The following is a 14,086-nucleotide window of genomic DNA, read 5'->3' as shown; positions in this document are numbered from 1 at the left end:
GCCGTTGAGTCGCTGCCTAATTTTGAGTAAGACATACTGGTTTCATTATCTTCGTCCCTCTGAGGAGCCGTCCGATCTGATTGTTTTAGTAGGTGGATGAATTATTTACAGATATTCAGCACTTACAGACATTTCCCTGTATAATTACATAAATGTATCATTCCAATTTGTTGTGGGAGATAAAATAAACAACTAGCTGTAAAGTGGCTGAGAAACCTAGGAACAAGAAAGGAAGAAAAGTGGAAAACTGAAAAAAGAAATGTTTTAGTGCATTGCTGTTAAGCCGTCTTTGGTTGCTGCAGTTTTATGTTGCTGTGTGCTGCTCCTGGGGTGTAAAAGAGAAATCATTCCTCTGTCCATCATTGATGGCTGAGCCTTCAGTGACTACTCTCTTGACCGCTAAAACTTTCTAAAATCACTTTTCCAAGCTTCCTCTATCACTGACTTCAAAACCCGTCTTAAAAATTTTTTTAACCGCTTTCGATCACGATCCCTGACTCTTCGATCTCTGTGCTCTATTTCATAATTAGGAAACGCTTTGAGATGTTCATTCTGCTTGAAAGACACTATACAGTGAAAATTGTAGTTGTGTCTGCTTGCCTAGAGGCAAGGCATGTTTGAAATAGTGGAAGAATTTGCTATGCGTTTGGCTAAACCTTAATGGAAGTATTGTGCCACTAAAACAATAAATTTTAAGTTATTAGTTCAATCTTTCAAATTATTATTGTAAGTTCAATATTTTTTCATGCAATTTCGATTTGGAAATGGAGTTTAAAAAATGTGTAATCCAAGTGTTAATTTATGCAAGTAGGGAGAGTGAACAGAAGATTGTTGCGCAGATTGTTTTGCATGAAGAAGGTTTCTGATAAATGGCTGCTAAAGAATTCATTACATACTGTGAACAAACCAGTCATTTGGTTAACAAATTCCTTTTTTAAAATCTTATCTTGATAAAGCAGATCTTGAAAATAGTGGAACACATTAAAAATGAGCATTATAAACTTTTTTNACAGATTTAGGAACTTTAATATCAGTAATTGCTCAAATGATCTGTAAAGCAGAACTATAATAAAATGCAATAAGCGTGTAAAGCATGCAGAAATGTCTACTTAAAGTATGATCTGGAGGAGAAACTATTATGCATAAACTGCTTTTTTCACATGTGAATGTATAATTTCTAATCAGCATCACTAAATAAATGGAAATGCTTTTACTGCATTCACAAAACCAATGGGATTTTTGGGAATCTGTCATGGAAAGATAGAAAGTTTACAAAACTGAAGGAGACTAATTGGCCGTCATTTTTTTGCTGGTCCTTGTTTCTCCCACTGTCTATCTAGTGTAATCCCATTCTCTTTCCCTATACCATTTAAAATTGAACCATTTGAAGGAAATTTTCAAAGGGGAGAGGAAGGACTCCTTTAATTGTAGCACAAGAAAACAAGTTACTTTTTCCTCAAATGGATAGGCAATCTAAGTGGTTCTTCAAGTTAGATAAACATTTTATGTGCCAGTAATGAATGCTTGATTCTTTTTGCAAGAGATTATTGTCTTCTTAGTCCACCTTACCTTGTGTGTGGAATTGTGCAAAGCTGCCTTTGGAGGATAGAAAAGGATAGCATTTTGCCACTATTGCCATGCTAAAGTAGTTACTCTGGATGAAATAAAAATGCATCACATGTGACATGGAATTTCTCTCTTAGCTGCAGATTGTTTTATAAAAAACGAATAACAGAATAAAATCCTGACACAAAATTGAAACTGCACATTATAAATAACTTTTAGCTGGGGTAATTTCAGACTTGTAATTGAATGTCAGGATTCAGGTGGCTAACATAACCCCCTTGAGCTTTGCTCTCAGGGTTTATGATATTATCTGAACCTCTCAGTTGTAATCACTGCTATATATCCCCATTGTTTTACTTAATCTGCACATGTGTCAATGCTTTTTTAACATGGTAATCACTGCATAGAAAGGTACTTGGGGAAACAATGCGCAGGGAACACTAGAAGTAATAAATCATCAGCTATTTTAAATGTTACAAGAATGTACTATTAGATCATGATAATAATAATAATGGTTACTTCCCAGTTTAGAAGTACAGAGCGGCAGTATATTTCCAGGTGCTTGGACCTTCCTATCTGTTGTGGCTTTGGTTTGCAGGATTTTCTCCTCCCCAAGTCTCATTGATCCAGCCGATGTGTTAGTTGGCCATCACTATTGCTTTGGATTACTGCGGAGCTCCTTGGCTTTTCCAGCCATGTCTCCAACAGAATTTTACAAATAAAACCTACCTAGTCAGACCAGTACCATCTTCTGATACTCTTACTTGACAGTTCAGTTTGCAAGATAACTTAAACAATAAACCTTGCAATTGATATAGCACTTTTGATGGCATGTCCCAAAGTGCTCACGGTAATTACAAGACAAAACTTTTCACTTTGGGAGGACAACAAGGCTAACTGTTATCAAGTGTAGTGACTATTTGTAGACCAACACAGCAGCTATTTTGCACACAGCAAAGAACTACAAACCGCTGTAAAGTGAATAATTTATGTATCTTTATAGGTATACATTTCTATACCTGTTTTTGAAATATTATGTTCAAAAGAAAACATTAACACCAAATGGAGTCCTGTACTTGTGCGAATTCACTTTTTTTCTCCTGGGGTTTATTTTGTGGAAAAAAATTTAAATTAGCCTGTCTGAGTGAACAGCCTAATGAATCTGTAAATTATTGTCTTAATCGGTGCAAAATCTTGGATTTAAAGTAGATATTTTGCATTTTCATTGACCTACATTTTAGAGATCTTATTTATTGGTAATAGTCCAAAAAAAAATTAATTGTCAATCAGATGCAATTTTTGTAGAAAATACCAACTAAGCTTTTGGTTCACATGCTAATAAGCTAGAATGTTGGCTATAATTTTCAGAACTAATGATTTAATGGGAACAATACTACTATTCCTCAAGATAAGTTTACGGTCAGGACTAAATGGCTTTCTCAAATTTAATGGCACTTAGGAGATGACAATTTCATTAGTTACTATTAATACCTTAAGATTTATGTAATGACTAGATCATAAAGAAATATGAACCTGGTTGATTTATGTGCAGCTTGCATCTTTACTGATGTGTTTCCCAAAAGTTAGATTTGAAGCATGACCCAGAATTACTACTGAAGTGCTTGAAAGAAAAGTCCAAAAAAAGTATTTTCTCTTCAAAGAACTTCTTAGCCGGGCCCCTCCCCCTCTCTGGCTCTATTGGCGAACAGCGCAGGCCATTTAGTCCATCAAGTGTGTGGTGGTGCTTTTTGCCAGTTGTGGCACCTAATCTATTCTACTCTTCTGCTCTTTCCCCATTCCCTTTAATATTATATTCTTAAATATTTCCTGTATTTTAATGAAATATCCAGCGATGAACATGATTAACCCCCTCCTCTCTGTTAAACTGGGGGACGTTGCTGTGCACAAATTAGCTGCTGCGTTTGCCTACAAATACACAGGCCCTTCACTTAATGATTACTGTGAAGCGCGTTTAGACATTTTGATTTGATACGGCATATCAAATCCAAGGTTTATTATTATTGAAATGGATGGCCATTTGAGCATCCTATCTGTGCTGGTGCTCGACCGTGATCAATCGCAGTGTCATTTGTTCTTGCTTTCAACAGTATTAAAATGGAAGTAAAACGAACATGAGCCCAGCCACTACTTTGCTGGTCTCGAACCTGATTCCAATACACTTTGCAATGATTACTAACTCTTCCCTGTGGATAAAGATATGGTGCCTTGACTATCGTTTATGGAAGGATGAATAATATAGCAATGGCTTACAGCTTGGATCAGTTTCAAGTGTTTAGAGCAGACAATGTCACATAGAACCCAGGCTGCAGTTACTGCTAAAGTGACAATTTAATGACAACATCTGTTTTATTTTACCCAATATATATCACATAACAAGCTTTGGCACATTAAATGCGATAGAATTAAGAGATTCTGTTGAATGATTAGCTTTTATGTTCATAGACCAATGGGACACTTTATCTGTATTGTACATCCAAACACAGATAGAGAAGAGTAAATACTGACAAGATAATTTTCCGTTATGTCATCTTGTGTGAATCAAGCTAGAGGATGGGACAGGAGAAAGCAGCCACCTGTATTTACCTGCTCTTTTCACAACATTCATGGGGTTGAGTGGGTGAAGGAGGGAGAATTCTACCATAATCATAACAAAGGTTGTTTCAAATCAGTTATCAGTGCTTAACCACTAAGTGTGCTCGATGCTGTTTGAGGTCCCAAATAACCAACCTTGTCGGTTCTAATGTGTCAGTCAATCTTATTTTCACTTTCAGCTCCACCACTTTTTAAAAGAAATGGCGTGATTGACATGTATTGCTGGGTGTTCTGTACACTGAGCGAGCTGTATCTTCCTGCACTTTCTGTGTAAATGAACTTGCTCCTGTGTGGGGGATTGCTAATTTAATAATAATATAATAATCCTTGCATTTGAGATAGCACCTTATCATGTTGTCGAGACGTCTCCAAGAGCTTCACAGAATATACTGTAAAGTGAATTGACTGTGTATTTTGTAGCCGAAACGCGCTGCAGCCAATTGCACACAGCAGCGTCCCATAAACAGTCGTGGTGTGAGTGACCAAATTATTATTAGTTTTTTTAAGATATTATTGCCCTCAGAAAGCGATCCACCAATCGACTAACTACCGGGTTCCTATTTACTGCTAGATAAACAGTGGCGTGTGGGTGGAGTAAGGAAACTTGCCTTGGGTTTTGACCCACTCGGGAATCGAACCCGGGTCCTCTCGCTTGTGAAGTGAGGGCTCTAACCACTGAGCTACAGGACTCCTTTTTGACTGATTCGTAAAACTTTCTCTCCTGGTTTCTCAGCATACAGCTAGTTTTGACAGTTCAGAGAGCTACATAAAAACACCTTGCAGTGAAACAACAGGACAAAGGTTAGTTTGAAATTGCCCTCTAATATTTGGGAGTTGGATTTTCTTTTCAACATAGAACACAATGAAAGCTTTCAGTCTGGTTAAAAAAAAGCTATTATAGATCTTTGTGTAACTTCTTCAATGCTGATTGTTAAAGAAATCTATGGAACATGGAACCATTTCTGAGCTCACAAAATTTGCTCAGGTGGGTGGGAGGAATATTGCGATATTGTTGAACATATCCAGAAATAACATTCATACTGAATGTTATAAATCTTGGTTATTGTACTCAGTTTCCTCAGTAAAGCAGTCTGTGTACAAGAACAGGGCAAGTATGTTGGGGGTCATCGAGTAGGTGGGAATACTTTTGAGTATTTCCAATAGATACAGTAACTATTGAAATTAGATCCACATTTATCCATCTGTTGATTCTACCTTGTTGGCAGACTGAATGTGTGTAGAAATCTTCCCTGTAGGAGTAATAAACTAACAGAAAGAATAATCATGCTGGGGCAAAATGGATCAGTTTACTTTCTCATCCCCTCTCCTACTTAGAGGACTATGACACATCCAACAAGGCACTCGCGCTAATTCCTGACACACAAAGACTGCCAAACTCATGTTGGGCAGAATTACAATTTCCATTGGCAGAAGGAATCCGACGGGTTAAGCAATTTATCCCACTTATAGTACTGGTAGTATACAGTGAAGGGAAAGCAATTGCACAAACTATTTGTTTTTGTCCATCAAAACCTTCAATGGTAAAGTTTGGTAGAAATAATAGTGTTCAGTCAGGCAGCCAACAAAGGTTGTTTCAAATCAATTTGCGTTGAGGTCTTGACCACTTTGTAGTGCAACTACAAAATCAATTTTTTTTCAAAATGCACCTGGAAACCTTTTTTTTATCCCACTTGATTGTACCAAACATTATTTTGTTGCAGTTTAAAAAATATTAAAGTTGAGGCCTGACCTATTGAATTTGATACATGAACTTTCAAAGTGTTACCCATCATAAAATTGGGCCATGCGTACAATCTTCCTGCCAGCATTGTTTCCACAGAAACATGAGCTGTTCAAATGCTTTAAAATTGTTTTTTTCAAAGTACCTGCAATAGAAATGTAATGTGAATGAACACACAACTGTCCCAAATAGAGAAATAACAGTATATAATAATGGACACCCTGAAAGGTAAATTATATATAGAATAAGGCAAAGATTGTTTTGTTATAATGCAGTGATTACACCCAAAACAACAGGAGAATTGTGAATTAATTTCCAATATATGTAAGTCTCTGTCGTATTTTTTTTGACTGGAGGGGATATCAAGGAATTATGTCACAGGACTGAGTGAGTTTGATGACTTGGAACAGCGATATGTAGTTGTAGCTTTCTAAAATGTATATATCATTTGAATAGAAATAATATCAAGATTGATTTAATTGCATATTACAAGGAAATGTTGCTTGTATATTTTGTCAGGCCGTAATTCAATCCAGAGTGTTAATGTACCTTTAAATAAGCTTTCATGCTTTACTCATCCAAGCCTTTGCACAGGTATCTGTTTGTTCGAGTGTACAAATTGAATTTTACTACTTCTAGCCTGACTTCTTTTTGTAGCCACAGCATGTTTTTGACATTATGACATTTTTTATGCCCGTTATCAAATGGAAAGAAATCAGCATATTACTGGAATGTATCTTTTTGCACTGATTTCCAAAATTGTTTGTTGCTTTCGATATTATGATTTGGTTGTGGTATTGAGGACAAAATAATGTGAAGTAGAAGTAAGGTTATATATTATTTATTGTAATGACATTGTACTTTTGTGGATAATGTACTAGGTTTAGATGATTCGGAAACCATTCAGCCCATTGATGCTGTTCCACCATTTTATTCGATGATGGTGGATCTTTTAATCCCATTTCCGCAACATTTCTCCATCCTTTAATACCATATCTATCTATCCATCCCTCCTTCAATCGATTCTGCCTCCATGTTCATTTGGGGAAGTCACCCCATGTTTTTGCAATCTTCTGTGAAGAAACGCTTCCTGAACTCCCTTCCACATGATTTAGCTCTAATTCTAAGATTATACCCTGTGTTGATCGTACTAGTTACAAAATTATCTTGCTACCTGCATACTGCAACATATTTCTTAAGCTATGAAGAGTGTCGTTTGGGTTCAATGGTCCAACTGGCCTCCTGATTTACATGATTCTAAATAAATCTGCATTGTTCATATCCTTCAGTTCATTGTCATGCATCACAGACACTTGTTATCAACAGCTGGTTTTACTACCAGAGCAGACCTACCTCTGAATCAAAAATTATCCCATAAGAATTTTGAATTTTTTTCTGAATCCCTTTTGATTAATTGCAAAGCAGTAATCTAAACAAAGGGTCAGTCCGGTGACATAATCCACAAATTTAGTCTTCTAGTCATTCTCGCATATGCATTATTCCCTCTCTTCTCCCAGCAGTTTACTGCCTCCCATTCCCTGTAGATTATATTCTAGTGTTGTTGCTGATTTTTGGCCAATTAGTAGAAACTTTCTCTAACTCAAATGTATTATCTAGCAATAGTGCGAGCTGTAATTTTTTTTCCAGTTGTGAATATTTTTTGATTTTGCATTTGATTACATTCTTAAACCCCCTTGAGGTTAGAGGGTGAGAGACGTTTTCCTGTCACTTTCAAATTACAGCCCTTAATTTCCACTCCAAGAATCACAGAGACTGCACAGCTGAGAGTTTTCCTCCGCCCCGTCTCCTGGAGGATTTGTGCAGCTGAAATGATGGAAATTCATAAATGTGCTGCAAATGTCGCCATTAATTATCCATAATAAAATGGAGTCCTTGTTGTGGCTAGTCAATCGGCATCCTTCTACATTTCAGCTACACTATGCAATCATTTATATCACAATGCCATCTAGTGACGAGGTTTAGTTATGTGTTTTTATCAATAATCAACGTTTGAAGCTGATCAAGGAAATAAGTCTTTGTGAATATAAACCTTACTTTTTTTTAAAAAGTACTGGGAAGCAAACTAGCCAACCAAATAATATTTAATATTCTGATCAGGGTAGCAATAAGATTCTACATGCCTGTCCAATTGATCCATATACAGCAGCAAAACACCGAGGATTTTACAATGCACTTAAACAGTGGGGCTTCACAGAGACATGGCTTGTTATTGATATCTGTTCAAGAGGGTGTGCAGAGCAAGAATATGTGTGGAAAACCTCCTAAAGCATTGTTCAGTGCGTGAAGATTTGTGGCGGGGTGAAATATAGTCAGTCCAGCTATTGATTGTATCTTTGCAATTAAACAGTTTCTCAAGAATAGTGCATCTCCTCAAGGATATTGGTACCCATGAACTGCGATAGAATTACTAAAATGATTTCTCACCTTGGGAGCAGGGAAATTAGATTTGAATAGAGAGCTCCAAAGGAGGAGCGAGCACCAGCTCAGACGTGATGGGCCAAATAGCCTTCCCTGTGTTGAATTCTATCAAATATTTTTTTTTAACGGTTACTCATCTTGTTCTGAAATGACAAAATGGAAAAATAAAACATTTTTGGCCAATTGAATGTAATGTAATATGTGGATGTAAAATTCTCTTGAGCTTGGGTGAGCATAGTCTGTAACCATTATTGCCTCTTGAATACTGGATGGAATTGCACTAATGAAAACAGCCTACGTTCAATAGCACTTAACCATTGGCAGTAGTGTCCTGGAACTCCATTAGGCAAAGATTTGATTAGACATGACGCAAATATGTTCCATCAATAAGATGGATATCTTTTGTGGCTATTCCAACATCACTGTCGCCAATTAGAATAGACCTTTTATAATGAGCCCTGGAGAGGGTGCTGGGTGTGTTCAGTGCTTTTGAAAAGGCATTTCAATAAGAAGAAAATGCTGTATCATTACAAGAGACCATTTTAATTATGTTTAGTACTATGATAACTACATCTTGTAATGGAATATTCCTTGATGCTTATTTTTCGTGCGTATATAAAACTAAATTCAAATCTATTGAGAAGCTGTTGGTACATTAGTTGAATAATGTGATGACAACCTCACTTAATTGTGGCTTTGCATTTCCTGCAAAAAGTAATGATAATAATAATAGTAATAATGATGTATAATTGCAGGTATTTCTCCCTGTTATTTTGCTACAGAACTATTTATTACATTTTGTAAATGTACATATCTAACGTTCCTTTCTCAGGATGTGAGGGAGAGCGCGGGTCTTCACACTTTATAAAAAAAAGAGAGAAAATACATGAGTTTTTTTAAAAGATCTGAAAATTTGACCATCTGACTTTTGTTGTTATCAAGAGCGATGTCACACAACAGATCTGTAATGATTTTTTTTNAAAAATCATTTCAACAAAGTTCTATGCTTGCTTTTTGTGTCCTTAGCCCTGGGCAAGAGCTGGAAGTATGGATCCCACTTCAAATCACTTTTATGACTTACTGAAAGCGTTGTGGGATTGCTCCCAGCTATATAAACTCAACATAAGATTTGAATAGATAGCTTCCAGACTCCCTTATGTCAGCTTGTTTCATTCTCTGATTCTAACTATTCTATGTTCTTTTCTCAGGAATTTGTTGAATTGTCAAGACTACTGATCAACGACACTGCTTTAAAGGAGAGACTCGTGGTCCAAGCCAAGGACTATGTACAGGAGTACCACTCCTGGCAAGCCGAAAAGGAAACTTACCAGAAACTCACTACAGGCTTGCTTTAAACCATCTCAACCAGTGATGACGGAGTGCAATATTTTACATGTCCAGCTTCTGCTAAGCAGGAGCTATTTCCTTGAAATTAACCTTTTATTTAGAATTACGAGAATGGATTTTCAAAGGGAATAATTTTCAGCACGGTACTTACTGTTTTCATGACTTGCAGCTTTAATATTATTTAGACTGTCACATAAGCTAAATGGTCATTTTTTTACTCCCGAGTGGCTGGGCTCCTATGGGATTAGATTTGCATGACAGACTATCAGATTTATCTGTCTAGTCTGCAGTGGTACAGCTTTGTATTCCTTCGGTGTTGGAGCTTTTAAAAGGCTTAATCCATTCCTTGGGTGTTCCTATTTTTTTCCCTCTTTACATCTTAATTTCTCCAACTTTATGAACACTGTACACCCCCATCTGCTTTCTTGTGGCCTGTAGCATCTATTTCGATTGAAATAACTTGTTTTTTTTTCAAATTGATTTTGAAGCCAGTGAAAGAAAGCAGAAGAATATGATTCTATTCTTTCGGCAATCTGTGTGTTGGATGGGGGAAGAGCAATTAAGTGATCTGTGGGTCACATGGCAAAAAATTAATGGTGGATGAGTGCAGCGGCATACATGATGATGCCTGTTGTCCACTCAACAGTATATTTATCATTTCTCTTGATACCCATACAATCAGCCAGTTACTTAGTGAGCAGTGTATAGGGTTCTTATACACACAATTTGTATCAATTGCAAAGGTAGTATTGAGTAAACATTGCAATGTATGTCAGAAAGAAATGCAGTTCAACAAGAGGAAGGTTATTTTTTTTCTAGCTTTAACTGTTGGCTTGTTTCAGTGCAGCAATAATGTACGTTTCGATATTCTTTCTCCTTCCTTGATAGCATGAAAACCCCACATCACCATTGAGATTAAAACAAGGTGTCATTTAGTGAGCCACTGAATTGAATTTATTGCGAATCATCGCCCAACACTATTCATCGGTTTTCCCTTGATATCTATCCCTTAAGTTTATCTTTATACTCAGTTTACAAACCTACCTTTGACATGCCAAGAACCTAGGTTGACTACCGCTACAATCAAAGGATATTGTAAAACTGGGAGATAGCATTGTTTCCAATTGAGATTGGAAAATCTACTTTAGAGTATTTATGGGTCATATAATCCAGCCTATTACTATTGTTTATTTCAAAAGGAGAGGAGTGCTGGGAACAGATACTGAGCTAATGATTGACTTGGAAAGTTAACTTCTTCTAATTAGTACTGTATTCCCACAACAAACAACTGTAAGTTGCTACAAGTTACATAATAACTAGTAATGAGATCCTTCTCCCCCACTCCTTCTGAATGTACATCCATGCAGATTTGCAAGTAATGTGTTCCCAAACATCAAATATATGAAAAATTGGCTGTTCTTTCCTCCAGTTAGATATATATTTCTATACTTAAAAAGAACTGAGATATTATCTTCACTGAATAGTGTTTTGAGACTTGCACAATTATTGCCTTCTGTTCCAGAACACTGTACAGTCCAAAATACTATGATGAAGCAATGGGAAGGACCTGAGAGAAAAATGCTCAATCAATTTGAGCACAGGACTTGACAACTGCCACAGACAATAATATGGCTTTCAGAGAAATTATGAACCTGTCATTTATTCCCACTTTGCAATCAATATGGCGTATCTCTTACACTGATCGATAATGCCATTCTCAATTCACAACTTGAATGTGTGGATAACTTTTAGTTGAACCAGTGAATAATCACCTGGAATCGATGAGAGTTTTCTATATGTGGCCAGTATTCACTGGTATAAACTGAAGAGAGTCTCAGAGAGGATAATTAAAGTACACTTTTGCACATTATAATTTCAGGTGGTAGAGGAATGATTTGTGTGTCTTGCAAATACTTCACAGAATATGTAGACTGACCTGTAAACCTCACAGTTAATGAAGAGATCTCTTAAGAAATTGTAATACCTTTTTGAAGGTGTTGATTCTTTTGGTGTTGGACACCGCTAACAGCTATCTAGGTATTGAACTAGTACTGTTCACTGCTCATATGTTGTAACAAGTCTTTTTTCTTGATACATTTAACTCACTGGATAAGACATTAGCTTCCGATATAAAAAGACTGAGAGTGAAAATAAAGGAATTGTTTAGAGTATGTAATTGTGAACAAATGTTTCAACATGACCAACAAATATGTAATCAATTCAGCATCGTTGCCCAATTAATGCTGTAATAGGACTCTTTATGAGTGCAATATATTTCCATGATTGTTACATGGTGTGTTAAACTGCCTGGTGAAAATGCTCTGTTTTGCACTATGTGTAAAAAAAAATTCTATTGTAGGAAGCAGTGTACATTTTTGTATTTAATAAACTCGGGTTTATGGGTGTTTTTTGAGGTGGAGAATTGTGCCTTCTGGGTTGGTAGAGTTTTGTAATTGTATCTTTACAAAAGACAATAATTTATGTGTTTTCAAATGTATGTCATGCAAAAAACAGTATAATAATGGCTGCTTATTTACTGTTATCTGGTATTGTGTGAATACAATATGAATAAATAACTGTACCAAAAATTATAATCTTTTCCAGCAATATTGAACTTTAGTAGAGTAAAATACCATTGTGTGACCTGTTACATTTTTCTGGGCGGAACAATCACAGGTTAGTTTCTGATCTAGAATACATGTCATTTGGTTTTGTAACTCTCTTGGGAAACTGTTTCCCTGGGAACACTGGGTCTGTGTGTTCCATGAAGCCATACTGCAATTTCTGTCTTTGACAATAGTTTTTTTTAAAAAAAGACATCTTATTTTGACTCGTTTGGCATACATACACATTTGAGATTAGAGGTACAACGCATTGCCCCAATTTCAAAGACATTTAGCTAATTATTATTCTTCCTAAGAATGTGCACAGATCTTTGCTTCAAACCTTAGATTATTTTGAAACTAATATCCCTGTAGCCTTTAGAGAGAGGATCTATTTGTACATCGTGTAAGGGTGAATGTTTAATCTTGAACCATCACTGCTTGGAAGGATCTAACTGTCGATTGTTGACGGAAGAAAACGTTAAATTCGGATAATCCCCCAAAAGTCTTGTACCATCGTCCTTTCTGGTTTCCAAATGCTTTTGGGCTATTGTTCTTTTACACACATGAGCTATTCTGTATTAATAAGACATGAATTATGCTGTTTGAAGCTGCAAATCCTGGGAACTGGTCTTAAATCTCTCTAATGAATTGTTAACCACATCTCTGAATTCAGCTTTAAGAAATAAAGTAGAACAAAATCAGTTATCTCAAACTGCATATCACTGTTATATTCATGGGATCGTAGTTTATTTGGGATTTATTTTATAGCTGGGTTACAAATGTATTATTTGCTGAATCTACAAGACCTATAGCCTGGAGTTAGTAAAGCATGTGCTCATTTAAAGTGTTATTGCTCCAATTCTACAGACGTGTCAGCAATAAAATACTTATGAAATATTCAAAGACCATATATATATGATCTGTTTGGAGTTGGCGAAACCCTTCTCATTTCCTTGCTGATTCTGAAACTAAAATTACTTTAATAAAGTACAAGATTTATTATAATTTAAAAATAAACTATAAATAAAAAATGAACAGGATAACTTTTTTCCTTTCTGTTTTTTTCATTAACGAGTTGAAAAAGAAATCTAGAATAAATGAAGGAATCTGAGAGGGAAAAGTGCACAGATGGAAACAAATTAGAGAACTCGCTCGCAGGTGCAGAAAGCAATAAAACAAAGGCTAATGTGATGTTGAACTTTAACAAGGGATCTGGAATATAGGTAGAAGCAAGGAAATGCTACTAGTTATATGGGGTGCTAATCAAAACTCATTTTGCGTACAGTATAATAATAATCCTTGCATTTGATATAGCGCTTTTCACGTCGGGAGGACGTCGCAAAGCGCTTCACAGAATACACTGTAAAGTGAATTGACTGTATATTTGTGGGCGAACGCGGCACAGCAATGTCCCACAAACAGTCGTAGATTGAAATTGACTAATTTTATTATTGTTTTTCGTTTTGGAGGGATTACTTAATATCAAATTAGCATTTATACACTTCTCCGAAAAAGCTAATTTGGTTGCCCAACCTTAGGAAGCATATGCCAGCCTTCGAAGGCATCTAGTGGCAATTCGCTGGTTTAATGCCTGAGATGAAGCGTGAGTACATTTGCATTAAACCCCTTAGAGAACAACCAAATTAATTACGCTCCTGAGAATTATACCCAGAAAAAATAAAAATTAGGCGTGCAAAAAAAAAGCTACATTACACTTTTTTACAATTTAAATACAGAATAACGCTATTGAAGCCTCTGTAGAAAGAAATGCAGG

General features: G+C 36.1%; 1 protein-coding gene across 2 annotated transcripts in view; it reads left to right on the top strand.

The window, feature by feature from the left end:
- Positions 1-12,294, top strand: part of glt1d1 (glycosyltransferase 1 domain containing 1) — a 35,453-nt gene extending 23,159 nt beyond the window's left edge. For both annotated transcript variants that reach the window (XM_007902190.2, XM_042337157.1), the window contains one exon: positions 9,568-12,294. In XM_007902190.2, the coding sequence (XP_007900381.1) occupies positions 9,568-9,714 (147 nt within the window). In that variant the 3' untranslated portion in view covers positions 9,715-12,294. The remainder of the gene's footprint in view (positions 1-9,567) is intronic.
- The last annotated feature ends 1,792 nt before the right edge of the window (positions 12,295-14,086 follow it).

Source organism: Callorhinchus milii, unplaced genomic scaffold, assembly GCF_018977255.1.
Source record: "Callorhinchus milii isolate IMCB2004 unplaced genomic scaffold, IMCB_Cmil_1.0 Scaffold8, whole genome shotgun sequence".
NCBI classification, from domain to species: Eukaryota; Metazoa; Chordata; class Chondrichthyes; order Chimaeriformes; family Callorhinchidae; genus Callorhinchus; species Callorhinchus milii.
The sequence above is the reverse complement of the archived record's forward strand: the minus strand, read 5'-3'. Positions and strand labels throughout refer to the sequence as shown.